This window comes from Sciurus carolinensis, chromosome X (assembly GCF_902686445.1).
Source record: "Sciurus carolinensis chromosome X, mSciCar1.2, whole genome shotgun sequence".
Classification (NCBI taxonomy): domain Eukaryota; kingdom Metazoa; phylum Chordata; class Mammalia; order Rodentia; family Sciuridae; genus Sciurus; species Sciurus carolinensis.
The window spans coordinates 66552191-66576423 of NC_062232.1; the positions used below are offsets into that span (position 1 = coordinate 66552191).

General features: G+C 32.1%; 1 protein-coding gene across 2 annotated transcripts in view; it reads right to left on the reverse strand.

Moving 5' to 3' along the window:
* The window catches only part of Chm (CHM Rab escort protein), a 166703-nt gene that overhangs the window by 68750 nt on the left and 73720 nt on the right, over positions 1 to 24233 (reverse strand). For both annotated transcript variants that reach the window (XM_047536712.1, XM_047536711.1), the window contains exon 8: positions 22191 to 22416. In XM_047536712.1, coding sequence (XP_047392668.1) covers positions 22191 to 22416 — 226 coding nt within the window. The remainder of the gene's footprint in view (positions 1 to 22190; positions 22417 to 24233) is intronic.

The window sequence follows — 24233 nt, forward strand, 5'->3', positions numbered from 1 at the left end:
GATATAGCTCAGTTGGTAGAGTGCTGGCCCTGCAAGCACAAGGCTCTTGGTTCAATCCCCAGCACCACACACATAAAAAGGTATCTTGGGAAAGCCTGTGAATTTAAGCTTATCTCAGCTTCTGTTTAGATTAAAAAATCTAATTAAGAGATAAAAGTTAGAGGTAAATGAAAGTTTAAACCATATTCTAAATTCATCTTAATTAGAATGGTCGTGCATTTTATATTTGTTACACCATTTAATACAGAAATAATCCTCATATTTTTTCAGATGATTTGGAGAATTCTGGAATTAAGATGAAGGAAATACAAATTTTATTAAGAAAAACAATGGTCATCTGACATTAATATCTAGATCTGACTAAGGGTTTAGATAATTTTTTTAAATTTGTGGGCATGTACTTCTTTTGTCAAAATTAAGAGCTGAAAATCAAAATATAACTTTAAAGCATACACAATAAAATAATTATACTTCACATTAACTTTGAAAATGAAAACTTGTTTTCTAACATTATAAAATTTTGGACTTTTTTCAAAACTAAATTCACTTTAATAGACTCTGACAGATGTAATGCTTGATTGCATAAAGCTGTGGCTAGAACTTGTTTTTAAGTACCCTAAACTATATAACAGGAATGGCTAATACCTAACATTCCCATAACATGCAACTGTAAAAAACATAAGGCTCAGCAACAAGGAATTTCCCACTTGTCGTATTTTAATTAAAGTTAAAAAGAACATGGGAATCCATGTAGATAGTTTGTGAGAAATATGAAGTACTGGGTCTAATGAGACATATTTTTCTGTTTGTTTCACTTATTAAACTGCCACTTCAAATATATGTTAATAATAAGCTCAAGGAAAATTCACAAAAACAACATAACATTCACACAATATATTAGTCAAATAGTTGTGTATATCCGCAGTATAACCTAAATCTTTGATGATATTAATGCCAAACAACAGACATTTAAACCCATATAACTCTAATTGAGTACTGCTTCCAACAATGAGGTAGATTTTACTGAAAGAGTGCATACCAACACTGTACTGAATTTCAACTTTGCCCTGGTGACATCAAATTGTATTACAGATAAATTAAGAGTTGTGAAAATTTTTGGCTGGTATCCCCAATCCTACACATCCTTTATAAAAGCAATTTCAGTTCCTATCAAGGTAGGAATCAGTAGTTGTATTTTTTAATACAGCTACAAAACAATAGGACCCATTAAGAGCTGAACTTTTGACAGCAGTATTCAAGATGATTTATGAGTTTGTATATAATTTGATTATTCTATTAATTCTGCTGATTACTGCTCCAGCTAATAAAGTGAAGGTCACTTCCAAAATAAATCTTCATTACATTTCACAGAAAGTAACTGCCTCCAAGTAGTTGTTTTCTTTAATTAAAAACTAATGTAACAAGAAAGAAGATAGGCTTCAGGGTTACAGCATCTGTTGATACAAGAGAAGTGTACTGTGTGGATGTAAAGTATCCAAGACAAATTCAACTGAAAACAAAGTGTCTCTTTATCAAATACTTTCAATTTCAAAATAGAATAACTTCTTTATACATAGTCATTTGCACCAATTTTAACTTTACAAAAATAAAAATTAGATGCTATTAATGGTTTAGAAGTAAAAAGCAAAGAAAAGCATAAATGAAAATATTCTCCAAATGTATGCACATAAAATGTAAAATCAATGTTTTCATTTCTAAAATTATATATGTGGAATTGTGTATATGAAAAAGGAACACTAGGTCTTTGCCTTAACCAGAGTTTTTCATAAAGGTGGCAAGAGACCATCTTTGTCCCATAAGATAAATACTGGGCACAAGGCCCTGAAAGTTTGGAGGGAGATCAGAGAAAAAATGGCAAGCAGTCACATTAACATATTATTCTCATTTAATTTATTTTTACACACAGAACATTTTGTGTCCTGGATTAATGCTTTGTTTTATTACTATTTTAAAGTTTCCCAGCCCTTCAGCTTGAGGTCCTATCATCAAAGCTGATGAATCATACAACTACATCAAACCAATAAAGTAGATTAAATATGATACATATTTTAAATGGAAACAAAAAATAATCCTCAAACTCAGAAAATCATATTTCAAAAGACAAAGTCTGAATATAAGAAATTACAGATTTACAACAATGCTACAAAGCAGCAGGTGGCAATAATTTCTACAGTACCAATGGCCTTAATTGGGGCATTGTCACAAATTACACTCCTGACTACTTCAGGCTGCTTTGGGTTACCTTAACCTTTCTATGTTAAGAGTTCTGACATTCATAGTTCTTGCTGCCTAGAAAGTCCCCCCATTACATCTTTAAAAACTCCTGCCTGGTCATCATATTCTGGCCCTCCACACTCAAATGCCACCCTCCTGAGTGCTTATTTTCCCATTACCCCCTTTAAAAAAGCATCCCCTTCTACCCCTGCCAACAACAACTCCCTGCCCTATCATCCTATTTTCTTCACAGCATATTAACTCTCTTAAAATGTATTTGTCATCTTTCTCTCTGTACAATAACCTTCAACATCTTCCTCAACAAGAGACTTCATGAAACTCTTTTCAACAGTGTATTTTACCATCTACCAAAGAGTTAGAGAAGATTCAGTATGTACTTATTTATTGAATTCTAATTTTTCTTCTAAATTTGCATATGACAAAATGAAAAGCCTGAGTTTATCGTCAGTTGCTCTCCCTTTTGTGTAATAAAACACCAAGTTGAGGTCTTTGTTGGAAAAAAACAAAAAAAAAAAAGCAAAGCTCTGCAACTGTTATCCCTCATGCCTGAAAAGAGTGTGTGCTTGGATAAACAAAAGTCATATGAATACCAAAAAATGTTAGAAATTTGCAAATTTATTGGTTATAACCCAAAATGAACTATCCTCAGTCTTACCAGGCCCTCCTCCTGACCTTAGTACATATTTGCAAGACAGGATTAGGGGCTCAATCTATGACTAGGGAAGAGATATAATTCAAAAGGGATATGATCAATGTGTAGAAGAATGTGAGATCTGAACCAGTACTACTCTCCAAGCTAAGTTCCTTCTTGTATTTCTTTTACAGATTTGTTTTTAAAAACATCAAATGTAGAAAAGATTGATTTTGGCAAAATGTCTAGTTTCTAATGAATAGTCACAATCACTAATATTCTTTACCTTGTAAAAAGCAACACATAAAAATATAAACATTGGTTTTCTATTCTTACATTATAGGGAAAATGTTTCAATTTTGATGGTATGATTTCTGAAATCTACTTTGCTATTCCCCAGTCCTCACTGGAACCTAAGAGGGGGAAGGTGAGGTAAGAAAGGGACAGTGTATAACCATCCTTTCCCATGATTTGAATTTCCCCACAAACAGCCTTTAGTTGATTACCTCTGTATAAGTCTTCCTCTTACACAAAATTCAAATTATTATGAAGTTATCTGTAGAAGGATCAGAGTTTCTGTATCTATGTAAATATTAAAAATGCAAAATATACTTACAACACTGGAAGCCACTGTAAGGGGAAAAAGTTTTAGAATTTCAATCTTATACACTAAAAAAGTTGATTATAAAATGGTACTACCATATTGTCTTTCTTAAGGAATTGTTTGCATTTTCAAGCATTAGATTGGTGTTGCACTATGTATAAATAAGGCTGGAATAGTAAGTAGAGATGATGCAAAGATGAAAGATTCTTATGCAAGCCACATTAAAAACAAAACGAATCAAGGTAATTCTGATAAAAATAATTTTCAATCTTATGCTCCTCATACATGTTGTACTATAAAAATTCCTTATCATAAGCATGTATTATTTTTATAAGGAAAAAATGTTCTTTTTGGAGGAAATGTAAAAGTCAACTTGCTTCAAGTCACAAATGAGAAATTTTGCAGCAGCAAGTTAGGAAAGAAAATAACAAAAGAGTAACTAAAATATTATTCTCACCTAAAATATTCATGGCCAAAACTGTATCTTCTATTTCCCTTTGAGAACTAAAAATAAGTAAAAATACAGAACCACAGAACTATAGTTTATGTATCATAGACAGTATATTTTTCTTCCTAAGAAAGCATCTAAAATTATATTTTTGTCTTTCCTTAGGATGCAAGGAAACATACATACTGGCTGTTAATAAACCAACTTCTATCTAGTAAGATCAATAAAAGCCATCACCCTAGATGACTTACAGATCTATTATAAATTTCATGCTTAACTTAATAATATAGTAGTTCTCAACTTTGATGGTCTGAGAGACAGTGGACCTCAAGCTTACGTAAGGGAAAAAAACAGTGGCATTTCAGTAGGACCTGTGCAGAGCCCACAGCTTCTCTATGCTAAAGCCTATAAAAACCCTGGGTATTTCTCTAGGAATGAGTCAGATACAAATACATCCAACACAAGTGTTAGAATAAAAAGAGGTAGAGAATTACTTGTTTACATATTCGATTTATAGCAAAAACTGGTATTCTGCTAGACAGAGAACCTCAGTAGGTTTTATGCTTTTATCTTCATGTCCTTCTTTTTGCTAGCTTGATTTCTGAAATGTAAGATGCTTTTTGCATGTCATTTCAACACATAAACTATCTGTTCCAAACTGACATTATGTAATTAAACTCACATAAATTTGCAAACTTAATTTTGTACCACTAGAGAAAATATCCCTACTTAGAGAACCCGTGGTACCTTTGATAACTTCCAGGGAGAACAAACTGCATAAAAGTTCAAATATAACCTGTAAGATTGACAGATTAATATATCTTAATCTCACTGATTATGGATATTTAAAAATATTTTCTGACTGCAATGGTCAGATCAATTTTATTAGTACATTTTATCAGTACAATGTTTTAAGACCATCTCCATAAAGAAAGGCTAAATTGAGTTTCAGAAAAACTGGGTGTGTTCAATTGGCTGTAAATATCGATAAGCATCAGTGTGTTTATTGAAGCCTCAAAAATACAGTTCTGAAGTATACATGTTTGAGGAAAATTATTTTCTACCCCAGTAATTATTTAGACATAAATATTTCCTTTCTACATAAGTTCTGACATTTTAAGATCTTTATTTTAAAGAAGATGCTGCATTAGAGATAAGTAATACATTCTCATTTTGGCCAAAATATTAAAAATAAGAAGTCAAGATGAAATGTTTCTGACTAACACTTTGTTTATCTGTAACTAAAGGACTGCCTTTGTTTGCTGGTTTTAAAAAGACTAAAGCATTCATGTTCAAATAGACATTAAATAGTGGTTTTATTTATACTTTTGGTGTACAAAGAAAACTAATACTTGTTTTTATTTGTATCTGCTTGGGAATGAAGCAGATACAATGAAGGAAAATAGTGGGGTCTAACCTCACAATAAAGGATAGGCAAGAAAGTTAATTCCAGGCATGTAGTAGGTGTTGACAGCAGCAGTTCTGATCTTGATACATCCACCTCTGTCATAGGACCACTATAGTCTTAGAGTTAAGTATTGGTTTTGAAAACATCACAGAAGGTGGCCACACTTCAATCAGAAGTTTGGCCCCCAGTTCATTAGGCCTTAGAGATCATCCTATCTTACCTAAGAATCTGAATTCACACTTTCAAAACTTAACATAGTTACCCAATTATTTTAATTAGCAATGGCTCATACAGTGTCTACTAAGTGCCAGGTACTGTTCTAAGAACTTTGCAAATATCAATTCACTTAAACTTCATAACAAACCTATGAACTATGTAGTTAAAATATGAAGTTAGGGTCAAACGTAATAATTCATTAAATAAATGTGATTATTCTACACTATTTAAAGAGGTTATTTGAGAGTTAATTTCCTCTTGAATGCACCAGAAAAATGTGGGTCTATGAATATAGGACCAATATTTAAGATTGAGGATTTAGGAAAGAATATTTTCAGATTTTAATAGTGCATGAGATAAAAATTAAGAAAAAAACAGCTGCACTGAGAGTTAAATTTTTCTTTTAAAAACTACAGCTGGGAATGCAACAAGTTTGAAAGATAAGGCTATTTACAAAGATATATGCACCTGTTTGGCAAAATCTTATTTATATGAAATAACCAAAAAGTATTAGTCTAAGTATGTATCATAAAATGCACATTTATAACTTTCAAGGGTTGCGGCATATACATTCATTAATTTAATATTATAGGAGTCACTTTAAAAACTAGTTGAAACTAGTTTGGTTTCTTGAGTTGGTATAAAAAGATAATATGCCTTCCTGCTCATGCTGTTCATTTGTTTATTAGCAAGCTAATTACATACAGAGCACAATGTCAAAGCATTTAAATTATTAGGAATTCCAAATTAGTAAGACTAAAATCAAATTGTCAACATAGAATAATGTTATTTGGCAAAAGGTTTATTCTATTTCATTATATCAGGCAAATGCAAGTCTACTGCCTAATTTAGGGAGAAGGGAGAGGACATGGCTTAAAGGAATGGATAAATGAGGAAGAGGAATGGTAAAAAGCTACATGAATTATTTTAGTCCCTACAGAACTCCCTTTTATAATTTATTCTGTATTTTAAAACATAATACTATAATTTCTCTCCTAGTATTTAATTATATCCCATGGCTATTCCTAATTCAATTTAAATAATTTCATTATGTATCTACAGTTTGATGGTCAATGTTCTAAGCCATTAACTGTATATGAGTAAACTATATAGAATTTAATAACAAAAAAAACTTATGAGGCAACTATTTTGTAGATGGTTATGCACTAGGTATAACAGAGAGACAAAGGGGACTAAATTTTATACAGCAAGTATATGAATCAATGGACAAATTATTATGTAATTTAATTACATAATTAGATCTTAATGCAAGATCAAGTTAATACAATCTGAATGAATTGTCTATAATGTATACATTAATGTTTCAGAAATCACCAAAACATTCATTCTAAATACCATCACTGTGAAATCATGTAACTTTTATATAATAATACTTGATCCTGGTGTTGGACACTTTCCCTACTTCATCGAATTAAGAGTCCTAAAATATCCCAAGGTGGGAGGCAAGATTAAATGATTATACTTTCCATAATAAAAATAAGATCAGTAAGGCTGTAATGATTTAAATGACATATTCAAGTCCATGAAAATAATAACATAAAATCCAGAATTAGAGCCTAATTCTGAGACTCCTACTTTTTTAATACAAAAACACTTTCTAAAGTTCATAAAACATAGCAGATTTCATAAAGATTTACTTGTCTTTCCTTTCCAAAATAGAATGCAAACTGAGGAAGAATTACAAATAAATAGCTTTGTTACAATTATATGAGTTGAGAACAAAACCAAATGTAAACAGAGGAATACTAAAGAACACATGGAAAACCAACTGTCTAACACAGCCTTAAACTGCTGGAAAGTAAAGCCTTGGATCTTTGTTATCTGCCTGACTTTGTTTTTTGATTTGTTTTTTGTGGTTTTTTTAATGACAATATTCAATTTAGCTCAAAAATAAACACATTTCACATATTATTTCTCTTAAAGCTACACAATAACATATTGTTTCCAAAGATAATGGGCAAAAATTGTTCTGAATGATCAGTAAAAAGTTAGTCTGTGTAATAATATAGTATAACCTTTCAGTCTAATAAAACTTAAATTTCAGACCCAAACAGTGGCAGTATTTCAAATATCAGCCTTGCTCCATAAGGAGCCAGTTATCCTGCATTCTAATACAAATTATTAGAAATATTTTAAGATATGGAGTAGTGTATATACATAACATGGGAGGAAAACTGGACTAGGGGAGTTTTCTTACTTACCTATCAGAATATCCTAATACCTGAATTAGCAATGAAGGCGGCTATTGCTAAAATTGAAACTGCAACTCTATAATTTGTGCAGCCAATGTAATTCTCATATACCCTTAAGAGTCACAATAAATCCTCAACACCATACACTTTAAATGTAAGTTTTAATAAAAGGTTATTCCCAAATTAAAAGTCTTTTCCTGTCAAAACCTGAATAATAATGCAGGCAAGGACACAAAAGCATTCCACTGCTTTATTAACGACAATGCTCACTGATCTGTGAATAACCTGGAAAAAATTGAAGATTATTGAGTTACTTTACCAATCTATCCATCCATCACCACAGAACAGGTTTCAAAATGATGGATTGTCTCACCACCCTGCTGTTTATCCCACACAACACTCTTTCCTCAAGGGAAAACAAACAAATGATCATATAAACATAATCATGCTTACCCTCTATATTTTATGTATCATCTCTAAGCCAATATCAACTATTAGAGAGAAGATTCTTTAAAATCATATACAAATTATTCAGAAAATGAGATATGCTGCAGTCCTTATTTTATATTCCAGAATTCTACAGTTCATACAAATTCTATTCAAATAATAACCCGCAGCTTTTGGGACACAAGCTTTTCATTAATCTACTTCACATTACTCTTCTAACTTAATAAGTACAGTTTTCAATTGAGATAGTACATCTTAGTGCTTCCCCCCTTTTTTTTTTGCTGTGAGTGTGGGCAGTGGGGGTCACTGAGCTATTTGAGATACTGAAACTATGAACCCCAATAAAAATGTAACTCTATATTATTCACACAAAATTTGGCATGCAATTTCAAGGCATTTACCCCCAAATTCCTGAAATCCAAGTGACTGACTATAGACCCTGAATATCAGGTTTAGAAGTTTGAATTTTAAGCACTCCTCTTAACATACACAGCTTTCTACTCCTGTTTTATTTTAAGCTAAGATGTATTTGTTAAATGATGGCTATAAAATGGACCTGGTATCAGACACCTGTAATCCAAGCATCTTGGGAGCCTGAGGAAGATCCCAGTTTAAAGCAAAGCCTGGGCAACATAGTGAGACCCTGTCTCAAAATAAAAAACAAAAAGGGCCAGGGTTGGAGCTCAGTGGTAGACTGCTTCTGGGTTCAATCCCCAGTACCTGAAAAAATGGCTTATAAATCTGCTTATGTTATATTTCATGGTGGTCAAGTATGAAAACAATTAAGAGGATTATAATTATACATATACATACATATGTGCATATATATGGGCATATACATAAGATTTGTATTAAAAAAAGGTAGAAGAAAATATATCAAAATGTTCAATATATTAATAAGTAATGGAATTTAAGCTAATTCTTATAATAACAAAATAACTGTTTTCTAAAAATGCTGCATGTGAACTTATATGTCTTTCATAATAAAGGCAATTTTAATTTTAAATCTTGAACCAATATAGGAAAATGGTTAAATTATGGTATGTACAAGTATATATATCTATATGCTAGACTGGCCATTTACATTTTTAAAGCATGTTCAAGTATATATGTGTATTCATAGATGTCTTCTGTATATACATAGAAAAGAAGTGAAGATATGCCAAAGAAACTTAACAACAGTTAACAACAGTTCACAACAGTGTTGTTAACTTTCACTTAACAACAGTTAAGTGAAATTGAAGGTTGGGGAATGAGGCTTATATTTCATTATAAAACTGGGTGGGAAATATTTTTTCTCAGTATTTTATTTTTTATCCTTAAGTATTAACATAATATGTTACCCAGTAATTTGCTTTTTAATGGCTATTTAGCATCTGCTACATACCAGGGACTTGGCTAAATGACCTTCATGAATTATTCCATGGACTAAAATGCTAAGGTATTTCAGATTGATCAGACCCTTAAACGAATTTTTAGATTGCTCCAGATTCCAGAATCAAAAACAGAGTAGCACTATCCCTAGGCAATATGCTATGCCCATGGTCAATATCATTCTAAATGGTAAAAAACTGAAAGCATTCGCCCTAAAAACTGGAACACGGCAGGGATATCCTCTCTCACCACTTCTATTCAACACTGTCCTTGAAACTCTAGTCAGAGCAATTAGACATACCAAAGAAATTAAAGGGATACGAATAGGAAAATAAGAACTCAAACTATCCCTATTTGCTGATGCCATGATTCTATATTTGGAGGAGTTGAAAAATTCCACCAGAAAACTTCTAGAATTCTAAAATAAATGAATTCAGTAAAGTAACAGGATATAAAATCAAGGCTCATAAATCTAATGCACTTTTATTCATAAGTGATAATCCTCTGAAAGAGAAATTAGGAAAACTACCCCATTCACAATAGCCTCGGAAAAAATAAAATACTTGGGAATCAATCTAACAAAAGAGGTGAAAGACCTCTACAATGAGAACTACAGAACACTAAAGAAAGAAATTCAAGAAAACCTTAGAAGATGGAAAGATCTCCCATGTTCTTGGATAGGCAGAATTAATATTGTCAAAATGGCCGTCCTACCTAAAGTGCTATACAGATTCAATGCAATTCCAATTAAAATTCCAATGATGTACTTACAGAAAAAGAGCAAGCAATCATGAAATTCATCTGGAAGAATAAAAAACCCAGAATAGCTAAAGCAATCCTTAGCAGGAAGAGTGAAGCAAGGGGTAATGCAATACCAGAACTTCAACTATACTACAAAGCAATAGTAACAAAAATGGCATGGTATTGGTACCAAAATAGACAGGTAGATCAATGGTACAGAATAAAGGACATGGACACAAACCCAAATAAATACAATTTTCTCATACTAGACAAAGGTGCCAAAAACATGCAATGGAGAAAAGATAGCCTCTTCAACAAATGGTGCTGGGAGAATTGGAAATCCATATGCAGAATGAAACTAAACCCCTATCTCTCATCCTGCACAAAACTCAACTCAAAATGGATCAAAGACCTCAGAATCAGACCGGAGACCCTGCACCTTAGAAAAGAAAAAGCAGGTCCAAATCTTCAACATGTCGGCTTAGGATCAGACTTCCTTAACAGGACTACCATAGTACAAGAAATAAAAGCAAGAATCAATAATTGGGACAGATTCAAACTTAAAAGCCTTCTCTCAGCAAAGGAAACTATCAGCAATGTGAAGAGAGAGCCTACAGAGTGGGAGAAAAATCTTTGCCACTCATACTTCAGATAGAGCACTAATTTCCAGAATCTATAAAGAACTCAAAAAACTCTACACCAAGAATACAAAGGGCTGGGGATATAGCTCAGTTGGTAGAGTGCTTGCTTTGAAAGCATAAGGCCCTGGGTTCAATCGCCAGCACTGCAAACAAACAAACAAGCAAAAAAAGAATACAAAAAAAGAGTAGCAAAAAAAAAAAAAAAAAGTGAAAATATTGTAAGAAAGGACTGAAAAAAATTTTACTCTCCCTGCCTTTCAACATTTAACTTGTTTGGGAGCTTTAGATAAGGAGAAAAATAACCCATGTTTGTTACACTACTGTAGAGACTATAAGGATCCAATATACTAAGTTGGACTAAATCAATACTTCTTAAGAAGGGATGGTTTTACCTCAACAGGACATCCGACAGCATCTGGAGACATCTTTGTCAAAAGTGGGTGGGTGAAGGTAGTGGTATGTAGTGGGTCAATGATACTGCTAAACATTTTTAAAGCACAAGATAGCCCTTCTCTGAACACAGAAAGAATTATTCTGCCAAAAATGTCAATAACAATGAGATGGAGAATCTCTGGCCTAAACCAAGGTGGTGGTACAGGTCTGTAATCCCAGCAACTAGGACGGCTAAGGCAGAAGGACCACAAGTTCAAGGAAAGCCTGGAAAACTTAGCAAGACCCTGTCTCAAAATAATTAATATTAGTAATAATAATAATGATGATGATGATGATGATAATAGAACTGGGGATGTAGTTCAGTGCATGAAGCCCTTAGTCCAATCCCCAGCATCACCAAAACAAAAAACCACACATACACACACAGACACACAGACACACACACACACACAGGAAAAAAAACCACTAGAACAACTGTGCACCTCACATAAATACGTCATGCTGAATGACATGCAGGGACAAATCACTGATGGCTATCAGCTCAGAGTACAGCCCAAACTGTTGGTTCTTTTCTGAAAAATGGATGTGTTAACACCAATATGGGATTCCTACAACTTCATCAAGATGTAGTTATCTACTTAGGTTGAATTAACTTCATGTTATGTCTGCTTGGGGTCTTACAAATCATTGCTGAGTACTGGTGACATTCATACCATCATTACATTTTTTGAATCTGATGAAGTATTCTTATTCTCTTCATGTTTCTTTCATCAACTAAATTAAACACTTCATGATGATGGCAGCAAACTCTACATTGTTTTTCATATACATAAACTTAGAAGAATTTAGACAGAAAATAGACTTTTTAAAAAATATCTGTTGAATTAAATGAAAAGAAACGAAAAAATCATATTTATACCAACACAGATGCTTATGCATAAGTTTTTGGTCATTTTAACTTAATCTGTTTTTTCTTGTTACTTAGAATTGGGCTTAGCAATTCCCCTGGCTGCTTTATCTATAGCAGTGTTTCCTAGATCAGCAACACATGGGCACTTGTTAGAAATGCAAATTTTCATGCCCCACTCCAGATCTACAAGTGTAAAATTCTGAGGAGAGAGTTCAGCAATTTATGTGTTAATTTCTGACACCCATGAGTGTTTGAGAGACTTTGCTCTACCATTTCTTTAACACGCGATTTTTAGTTACACATAATCAACCTGCTACTCATTGATTTACCCATCAAATACATAGTAAATGATTAATATATACTAGATATTGCATTGAGACATTGCTGTATAATCTCCTAATATTTTATTTTATTTTTTAGTTATACGTTCAGGAAAAAAAAAGTTCAACCAATGGAACCAGGGTCATACAACTTGCCATTTAGTTTTTTAAACAGAGTATTTTGGAATAAAGTCACATATTACATATTATCTATGGATACAAAGAGATTCAAGGGTGACTATACAGCCTATAAAGCCTAAATTACTTATTATCTGGCCCTTTATGGAAAAAAATATTGACTCCTAAATTGGATAATCTAGTTGTCTCTCACTCAGTCTCATATTTGATCTAGTGGCATTCTATAAAAGCAGTAACAGTGACAATTGAAATAAATACAGTAACATAAATAATAATAATAACAGCTGACACTTATGTAGTACTTGTAAGGCAAGCACTATTATAGGCTCTTTTGAAATATAAATTCATTTTAATTCTCACAGCCTTTGAGGTAGGTATTATTATTGTCATCATGAAAAATGGGAAGTGGAGAGCGGTTAAATAATTTGCCAAGGATACAGAGTCAATAAACATCAGATCCACAATTTGACCCCATGGGTCTGGTTCGAAAGTATATCTTCTTATTCACTATAGTATATTTATTAGTATTCTCCCTATGACTTGGGCATAGATGGGCATAGATATCTACTTATATTCTATTTGAAGAGGTGCCTACAAATTATAGTTTCAATGGCAACGGTATTATCCACCCATCCCAGAACTTTAGATCCCAAAAGCACTCTTATATTCATTCTTTTGGAGCTCTCCTTTTTATAACGTCTTAAGAAGCAGTTTTTTTAAATAATAGAAATTCATAATAGTAACTTTAGACTGTTATTCTTAAGTCATGGATGCCTGTGAAAATCTGGACTCTTTTTTATAAAGTCACATATAACATTTTACATATAAATTCCAAGGACCAGTGGACCCTAGATTAAAAACCTTTGGCATATTTCAATGCAACTCTCAACTGCAGTGATACAAAACAACCTTGTTGCGATTTAATAATCAAGCTTTAAAAACACTCAGGTTTGGACTATCTGGATCTACCAATTAGATACGGGGTCAGTTTCTGCATCTACTTCCAGTTATATCATGTGGTTTTATGACACTATGGGAGAAAATCAGTGGACTTGGAGTCAAGAAACAGATCAATATACATTAGTCTTCATCGTCTATAAAATCTAACTGCTCATGAACTCATCAGTACTGATGCTTATTAAATTCAAAAATTCAAGCTATAGTGGTGAGGAGATTGATTTGTTCATGGACTGTTTTTCCTTTCACCCTTATTAACTAAATAAAATGTAGAAAGTTAAAAAAATTTCATTATTTATCTAAACTGATATTTCTTATCAGGTAGAGTTTGAACATGTTGCTAAAACACGGTAGGAATAACCCTTATTCTTTCCAATTTTTTTAGAGTAAATATGTATCAATGTCGAGAAAAGAAATCATAGCAAATTATAAATTCTTAAAAGCTGGCAAATATCATAAATATAATAAAATACAGAACAATAACAATATTTTTGTTAATTATCTCCCTTAATTTTTTCAGATAAAGTTTTTAAAACATTGTTTAGTGAGTTTTGAAGAATGCATATCAGGAAGTCTGATTTCTAGCCTTAGCCTCTTTTTATTTTGACTTCATCTGTAAAATTAGACAAGTCAAAAAACATAAAAGGGTTCTTCCAACTTCTTTTATTTGTATTACTATCAGAATAGTAGGTTGATTTTTGCAAGAAAAGAGATTAAGGAGAAAGCCGTTGGTGGGCAAAAAAAGAAATCTAACTAACTTGTTGATGTAGATGGTCAAGGACATTGGGACAGATACCAAAAATCCATCAATTTTGCTTTCCAACTTCACATACAATTAAACACATAAACTTTAAATTTTTTCAACAAGGTGTTAAACCTCCCTTGATTTTCTAATTGGTTGATTCAGGTTAACAAATGCCTCTTAGGTTTCTGAAAAATCCCTGGAGGAAAAAATACTGGTTATCAAATAATCAGATTACTTTGGTCCAAAAGATGTTTTCTACTATGATTTCTCCAAATGGAATTACAAAACATTCAGTAAAATGTACTGGTTTTCTGAACTGAAGAAGGTGATTTTAAAAAGCAGAGGAAAAGAACACAATATAAAATATCTTAACCTATTTTTAAAATAAAAAGACCCACAAATCCCATCATAACTAATCAGAGTAGCATCTATATATACCAGTTTGGGCATAGCTCTTTCTATCATCACTGACAGAATGCATCAAATGGAAGATTCCTTGTCATTTCATCCTATTTGAGAGCATCCTATTGCTGCTCTTATAATCTTGAGTAAGCTATTTAAATACACATAAACCCATTTATGTATTTTGGACTGTTTGTCTCTTTTCCTTCTTTGGTGAAATGCTTTGAGTTAGAGATCAGCTTGTGTTTCATATCTTCCTGAGGTATTGGGAAATTTTCTTTAGGTACTCTTATTGAAACTATTTAATTTTCCACATATATTAAGCAGGGAAATGTAATTTGAGCCTAAACAACTGGTAAAAGTTGTTTGGTGGTGATTATGTATGAGTGCATGTGTATATAAAATTTATGCTACATGCTAAAATTCCCTTCTTTCATCTTTTAACAACCTTAAACATTAACATAACAGAACAACATTAAAGAAAATAACAGATCAAATTTAGGCTATGAAAGAATGAATTTCACAGTCAATAGTGGAATGACCTCTTTTTCACACAAGTAAAAACCTCTGAGCAGTCCAGGTCTTCTTTTTTTTTTTTTTTTTAAAAAAAGGTACAGTTTGTGTGCTTCCACTGCTACTCCTCCATTTTTCCCATTATAAAACCACAACACAATATATAAAATCTATTCTGAACCAAAAGTTAGCTCTAAAGGGCCCTATGTTACCAACCACACAGATAACAGAAATAAATTAGACAGGTCAGGGCTCAAAAAGGACTTTTCTTTGGAAGAGAGTTTAAAAACCTATATATTACATACATATCCTTTCCAGTGTGCCAGAAAAAATATTAACTAGCTAATGTTGAGTAAGGAAAATTCTAAGACTCCCTAGACTAGAAAAACTCACAGGTTTTGATGACTTTTCTTCCAGTATGGTCCAATTTATATATCCTGACATATTAATGGGTACTAGGTAATGCAATAAATAAGCTTCATTTTCTTTGCTTAAAAAAACTACCTATTTAAAATGATAAAAGCCTCAAAAGGCGTTTATTCATGAAAGTTATCTCTAGTAGTTAAAATGTTATACTGCTTAAGAAGAATTCATTTAGAATGCAAGGATATGACTTACAAATGTCTTTGAATCCTTCACATAAATATGCATGCATGCCATTTATAACAGTAGCCTTGATGAGAACACACTGTAACTGGCTGTGAGAAATGCTTAAGAAGCTTATATTAAAACAGAATATAGAATGGTGGTTAGAAATCACAGAACAGCTGACACCTTATTCTGATAACCTGGTGATAAAAAGTGTAGGCTATGATGTATAGATAGTGGTAGTGTTACCACTTCAGGATATAAACAGAACAATATTCATAAGGAATGATAAAGCATTATGTAGGGATTCCATTATAAAATTAAAAATTAATATGTTAGGTCAAATAAATGCATTTTATTATAATTCACACATAGTCTTATGTACATAACATGTAAGAAGAAATCTGTTACCTTAATTAACAACACTTAAAAGTTTAACATAATACTTCAAACATAGCAGAAAAAGTGTCTTTGTTGTTTTTACTATATACACATTTAATTACATTGTTTTCCTTGAAAATAAAGTTCAAATGGATAGTATGAGGTCTAATTTTTATAACAAACTTTAAATCTGAGCCACATGCACAACACAGACCTAGGTGCTACAAAGCATAGAAAGATATGAAAGTTCTGATAAAATACCAGTTTTAATAATGCTAAAACCATCTTTGGGGAAAAATGTTTTTGTCTAGCATCTAATTCTGAAATTTTATAACAGTATAGGATAAATGAAATATTTAAATGTTTTTTTCTAAGATAAACAAAACCCAAACACATATTTATAAACTGTATTAGTAGGAAAGAAATACATGGATTTAATGGAAAAAGAGGAATGAGTTTAAATACAGATTAAGTATACCTTTTCTGAAATACCTGGGATCAGAAATGTTTCAGATTTCAGATTTTTTCCTACTATAGAATATTTGCAAAGTATAATAAGATATCTTAGGGATTAGGCCCAAATTAAAACACAAAACTCATGAACCTAATATACACAGCCTGAATGTAATTTTATACAGTATTTTTAGTGTAAGTGTACTTTGCAATTTGTAACATGAATTCAGGTGTGGAACTTTCCACTTGTGACATCATGAGATGATCAAAAAGTTTCAGATTTTGGCACATTTAGGATTTCAAATTTTTAGATTAAGGATGCTTAACCTGTATTCCATTTTCATAAAGTACTGAGAAAGCTACTGAACTTCAGGTCAATTCCCAGTGATCTATTCATTCTGTCCCTGTTCCTTACCATTAAGTTCTGTAGGAACTTAATGGCAACATAAAAGAAAACAGTGTAGTTTCTTTGAATCAGGCAATGACAAAGGAAGAGGGAAAGAGTGATTAAGAAAACCATAGAACTCTCTTCTTAGTTTCAATTGATAGAAGGACCTCTGGTCCTGGGGGACATGACACTCTCTTCATCCCTACTTTGACCTGAAATAGGGGGAGGAAGAGTTTGTTTGGAAATACCCAAGTCATATTCTGAAATTAGTTACTTTCAAATTTACAACACTCTCACTTCCATTCATAAAGATCACATATTTAGGAAACATAAATTTGAGAATACCTAATCCCAATGGTATGATAAAATGGGTACTGTGATGAAACTTCCTGTTAATACCAAAAAAACTACCACATGAATGTAATTTTCATTATACTGATGAGATTGAAGGAAAATCGACACCATGGTAAACACCCCATCACTAAATATACCCATATGCCTGTAATACAAACCCTGAACTGAAATCAATGTTTTGAGCAATAAACACTAGAATAAAAATTAAGTTTAAAAAAACCCTGGACAAGGATCACCAGGTGGCAGCTATATTATTAAGGGAGAACCTCCTGAAAAGAGTTAAAATGCTCCCATGTTTATAGTGCCTTGGGAATGAGCAAACACAAATAATTCCAGAAGAAAAGCATTCTTAATTTGAGATTCAAACTAGTATGAATCAGATATAAACTCTCAAGCACTGCAAAAGTAAGTAAACATTAATATGAATCAGCAATAATAAAAAATGGCAATATCAGAACATTATGAATATAAAACGAACATACAAAAGGAAATATCAAAAATTATAAGGAAGGGCTAGGGAGAATAGCTCAGTGATACAGCATTTGGAGAGCATGCACAAGGACCTGGGTTAAATCCTAAGCACTGAAAAAAAAATAGGGAGCAGAATTCCTAAAATGAAAGATAAATATGAAATCAAAGCATGAATGGATCAATATGCAGATTAGTCACAGGTGAAAAGAATTAATAAACTGAAACTTAGATCTTAACAAATAACCCAGAATACAACCACAAGACAAGGAGATAGGAAATATGAAGACAGATTAGAAGATATGGAAAGAAAATGCCAAATTCTATTTATTTGGTTTCCAAAAGGTGAGAGGAAAGACAATATAAAGATACCAGTAAAGACATTGGTTGACAATTTACCAAAATGTTAAATGACATAAATTTACACATAGAGGAAATACAATTGATTTAGTTGACCCACCTGGAAGTTAGGTTAAAAATGTTGAATATTGTTAAATTAATATGGCTATACCTATATTAAGCCAAATAAATAAAAAGAAACCAACACCCAAGGTTCAGTGTAGTAAAAATGCAGAAGATCAAAGACAAACTATCTTAAAAACAGCCTGAAAGAAAAGAAATATAACTAATAAAGAAATGACAAATTAGGCTGACTTCAAATCTTTCAACAAAAAAACAAAAAAGTTAATAATGGAATAAAACTTTAAAATACAGAAAAGCTTTAAAATAGTGAAAAGATCTATCACCTTAGACCTATTTACCTAGTAAAATTTCATTCAAGATAAAATAAAAAAGTTATTTTCTATTTATTATTGTTATTATCACTTTTTTAATGGTGCATTAGTTGTACATAATGATGGGATTTGTTGTTACATATTCATACATGCACACAATATAATTTAGCCAATATCACTCCCCAGTTATTAATTGGTGCTCTATAGGTATGCATGAAAGTGAAATTCACTGTGATAAAGTCATACCTGTAAATAACATAGATGGAAGACCAGTGGAGTGGAGGAAGAGGTACAGAGGGAGGGAGAAGGGGAGGGAAAGTGAAAGTGTTAGGGATTGAAATGGAACAAATTATATAACAAGTCATGTATGACTACATCAAAATGAACTCCACTATTATATATAATTAATGTACTAATAAAACATTTTGAAGTTATTTTAATATACATACAAAGTAAAGAATTTACTGCAAACAGATGTAAACTAAAGGAACTTTTAAAATTATGCATTTCAGAAAGAAGAAACACACACCAGTTAACAGCAATCATCCTGCTCAATAAAAGACAAGAGACTGTCAGATGGGATTAAATACATGCAAGACTATGATAACTAGAGCACTAAATATAGACTCCAAAAACTTGGAACTTAAAAAGATGGAGAAACTTATAAGGAATACTAAAAAGTTGGAATGATTATATGAATATCCAGCAAAAGTAGATTTTAAGAAAAAAAAAAGCATTATCAGGGATGAAGAAAGACACTTACATTGTTATGTAAATATCAAATTCATGGGGAAGGTTAAAATATAAATTCCTATTAACCTTAATAAATAACCCCAAAATAAAGATAAATTACAAATTGACAGGCTTGTAGGAAGAAACTGACAAATTCAATATCATAAAGACAAATGTGAAACATTTAAAATGTATTTCTCCGTAAAAGCTAGATTAAGAGAAAAATTCAATTAAAATAAAGTTTGAAAATTACAACTTGAAGTTTGATTTGTTGGACTCTGAGACCAATAATTAGAGACTCATGTACCCACCAACTGCATAAAAATATTCTTGAGCACATATGAAAAAATTATAAAATTGATGATATACTAGACCATGAAATAAATGCCAACAAAGCTCCAAGATTAAGTAGCATAAATGCCTATTTTTCTAGCCATAATGTAATTAAATTCAATGCTAAGGACAGAAGAATTAACCAAGATATTCTCAAATACTTTATAACTCATGGGTCAATGAAGAAATCATAACAGAAAAAAACTCATTGAATAGCCACGGATGGTGCCTATAATCCCAGCAACTCAGGAGGCTAAGGCAGGATGATCACAAGTTTGAGGTCAGCCTCAGCAACTTAGCAAGAACCTGTCTCAAAATAAAAACATATAAAGGGATGGGGATGTAGCTCAGTGTTAAAATGCTCTTGAGTTGAATTCTGACGACAACAACATCAACAAAATATCACTTAGAATAAAATTTAATGAAAACAATACATAAGAAAATGGTAAGAGGCAGAACAATACGTAGAATGAACTTTAAAATTTTAAATGCTTATTACTGGAAAGTAAAAAAGATTGATACAGCTAATTCTTGAATAATATGGGTTTGACCTGCATGAGTCTACTTAAATGCAGATTTTTTTTGAGATTTGCAAATATTTGACAAAAGTTACAGATGAACCACACAGTCAAAAAATTATGAAAAAGTTAAATGTGTCCAGAATTCATAAGACATATATACATGATATATTAGCTTATTCTATCATTTACTACTTTAAAATATTTATAAATCTATATTATATATTTAAAAATCTATAAGATAATAAAATGTTAATATCTACCAACTTTGAGCACACAGAAACCATACATGGCACTATTCACAGTGCAGAGCAATAGTAATAAATGTATCAAAACTGCATAAAATTAATTCTAGAACATACAGTATTAGTAATAATTTCATAGCCACATCCTGTTTCTACTGTGGTGAAATCTAATGCTTCCAGTATACATCCAATTAAAACACTGTGTGACACTAATCATCTCCACGTGAGCAGTTCTCTCTCCAGTGAATTGTGTACTGCAATAAAATGTGATCTTTCATAGTTCTTGCATACTTTTCATCATACATAATACATATAATTAAAAAATATGAGTTAATCAACAGTTTATGTTATTGGTTAAGATTTTGGGTCAACTGCAGACTACTAGCAGTTAAGTTTGGGTGGTGTTCAAAGATTTTCAACTGCATAGGAAGGTCAGTACCCTTAACCTCTGCATTATTCAAGGGTAAACTCTTGACTTTCAGCCTGAGAACTGACAAGCGTAGAGGAAGGGAGGGATGAGCTAAATAAATAATAGTAATAATTTTAAAAAGCAGAATAAGGGATGAACCAGGACATAAAGCTATAACAGAAAGAAGCAAAAACCCAAAGTTGATTCCTTGAAAACATAATACACTACAGAACTTTCCCAAGATTACATGGCTAATAAACAGAAAAGCCATGATTTAAATCCAGGCAGTCTATCCCCATAGTTCAGATTCTTAATTACTATGCTCTACTCTCCCCTCAGAAGATAAGGATAAAAGGAAACCTTGCATATTTAATTATATTAATCTTAGTGACATCTATGTATCATAAATACAGTAACATAAAATACATTCAACACATATGACTGAGAAAAGATCAGTATTCAGAAAATACTTAAAATCTCCTACAGATCAATAGGAAAATGACAACTACCCAATAAATCATGGGTAAAATACAAAACCAAGTATTTCCCAGAGAAGAAACACAAATAGCCAATAAACGAATGAGAAGATTTTCATTCATATGGGTAAATGGGGAACCACAAGATTAAAATACAATGCAATGATATTTTATTTGACTCGGTCAAAATTTTTAAATGTCGACAAACATGTAGTTATGGAAACTCTTACATACTACTAGTAGAAAGTAACTGGTACAACTCTCTAAGAAAACAATTGGGTTCTAGGTCATAAAACGTTAAACATTCATATATTCCATAACTCAGGAATTCTGCTCCTACATATGTATCCTAGAGAAACTCTTGAACACCCATATCCTAAAACATATATGAGAATGTTAACGACAAAACATGGAAACATCCTGTGTCCACTGGCAGAAAAATGCAAACAGATGAGGGTACATCCACGATGAAATTCTAAAGCACAATAAAAATCATGATTATATATAAGTATGATGCTTTGAAACATAACACTAGGTGAAAAAAGATCAGTATTTTTAAAGCTCAAAGAAAAGTAGTCCAAATGGCCTGTTATCATTTAGGTAGATAGGTAATCAAGTAAATAGACTTCAAAAAAGCAGAATAACGTATACGTTTTCATCTAATAAATCTCGAATAAATCTCATTTTTGTTGTAATTTTTGTGATATTCATGCATCACCTTTAGAAGAGACCAGAAAATCAGTGTCAAACTTACCTGCAGAAACACTGAGGCAGTTCTCCTTGGCCATATAAAGGAAACAAAAACGGAGTGTTGCCATACCGCCCAAGACAGTGAAGAAAGTTTTTGGTAGCTTTGAGACCATCTATGGTATTGCTGGTTGTTTCTGATGTCATTGCAATTGAATGCAAGACAAAATATTGGAGGTTGGGAGTTAATTTTTGAGTTTTTAAATACTCAGAAAATGTAATGTCTTCATAGGCTATGAAAAGAAAGATGAAAATTTACCAATTAAAATCAGAACTACATTTCTATTTAAAGTCACCCCACATAAATGTGATCAAGTCTCTTTAAAAGACTTCATACAGGATACAACATTTTGGACTGTGACTGTTGAGCTAAAGAAAAAAAGGAACACTCTTACTATCCTAATTGGACTGATAGTAAAATCTGTTTAGTGTTTTATGGATTTAAAAAACCAGAAAAACAGTAAATAAGAATGGGTTGCTCTCCAGAATCTATAAAGAACTCAAAAAACTCTACACCAAGAATGCAAATAATCCAATTGACAAATGGGCTAAGGAAATGAATAGACACTTCACAGAAGAAGATCTACAAGCAATCAACAAACATATGGAAAAATGTTCAACATCTCTAGTAATAAGAGAAATGCAAATCAAAACCACCCTAAGATTCCATCTCACCCCAATTAGAATGGCGATTATCAAGAATACAAGCAACAACAGGTGTTGGCAAGGATGTGGGGAGAAAGGTACACTCTTACATTGCTGGTGGGGCTGCAAATTAGTGCAACCACTCTGGAAAGCAGTATGGAGACTCCTTAGAAAACTTGGAATGGAACCACCATTTGACCCAGCTATCCCACTCCTTGGCCTATACCCAAGGACTTAAAATCAGCATATTACAGAGATACAGCCACATCAATGTTCATAGCTGCTCAGTTCACAATATCCAGATTGTGGAACCAACCTAGATGTCCTTCAATTGATGAATGGATAAAGAAAATGTAGTATATATATACAATGGAATATTACTCAGCCATAAAGAATGATAAAATTATGGCATTTGCAGGCAAATGGATGAAACTGGAGAATATCATGCTAAGTGAGATAAGCCAATCTCAAAAAACCAATGGACGAATGATATCGCTAATAAGTGGATGATGACACATAATGGGGGGTGGGAGGGGTTAGTGTTAGGGTTAGAGTTAGGGTTAGGGAGGGGGGCAAGAATGGAGGAAGGAAGGACTGTATAGAGGGAAAAGAGGGGTGGGAGGGGTGGGAGGGGTGGGGGGGAAGGGGAAAAAAAATAACAGAATGAATCAAACAACATTACCCTATGTAAATTTATGATTACACAAATGGTATACCTTTACGCCATGTACAAACAGAGAAACAACATGTATCCCATTTGTTTACAATAATAAAAACAAAAACAAAAACAAACAAAAAAAAAAGAATGGGTTGCTGTTGTTGGCATAGTCTTACCTTATTAAAACTTCAACTGAACAATGATGGCAATAATAACATTTGAAAATATTAAATATGAAAAAAATGGAAATCTATTGATTAAAATAACAGTAACATGAAACTTTTGTTAAGTAATGAACTGTGACGATAAAGCAACAAAGCTACTTTCTGTTTGGCTGACTATAATTAGTCACACTTTCATACAATCATGTATCTAAACATAAGGGATGCCTAAAAAATACTTTTTTAGACCAAGAGCAGAAAACATTTTAATTGAACAATTAATAGCACAAATACAATCCCATGACCAAAGACAAACTCTATGAAAATATTTTAAATAAATAAAAATTATAAAAATTTACTGAGTGGATGTAAGTTTATACAGCCACTGGGGAGAACAATCTGTCAGTACCTAGGGGACTTGAAGTATAAAAAGCAAAACCAAGCTTTTATTATTCCATTAAAAAAATGCTGCACTTCTTGGAAATTTATAATGAATAAAAAAGAAGTCCTGAAAAATGACAAGAATACAGTTTATTATTTTATTGGTGATGAGAAAAAAGAATGGAGTAACAAAAGGAGAGTATCA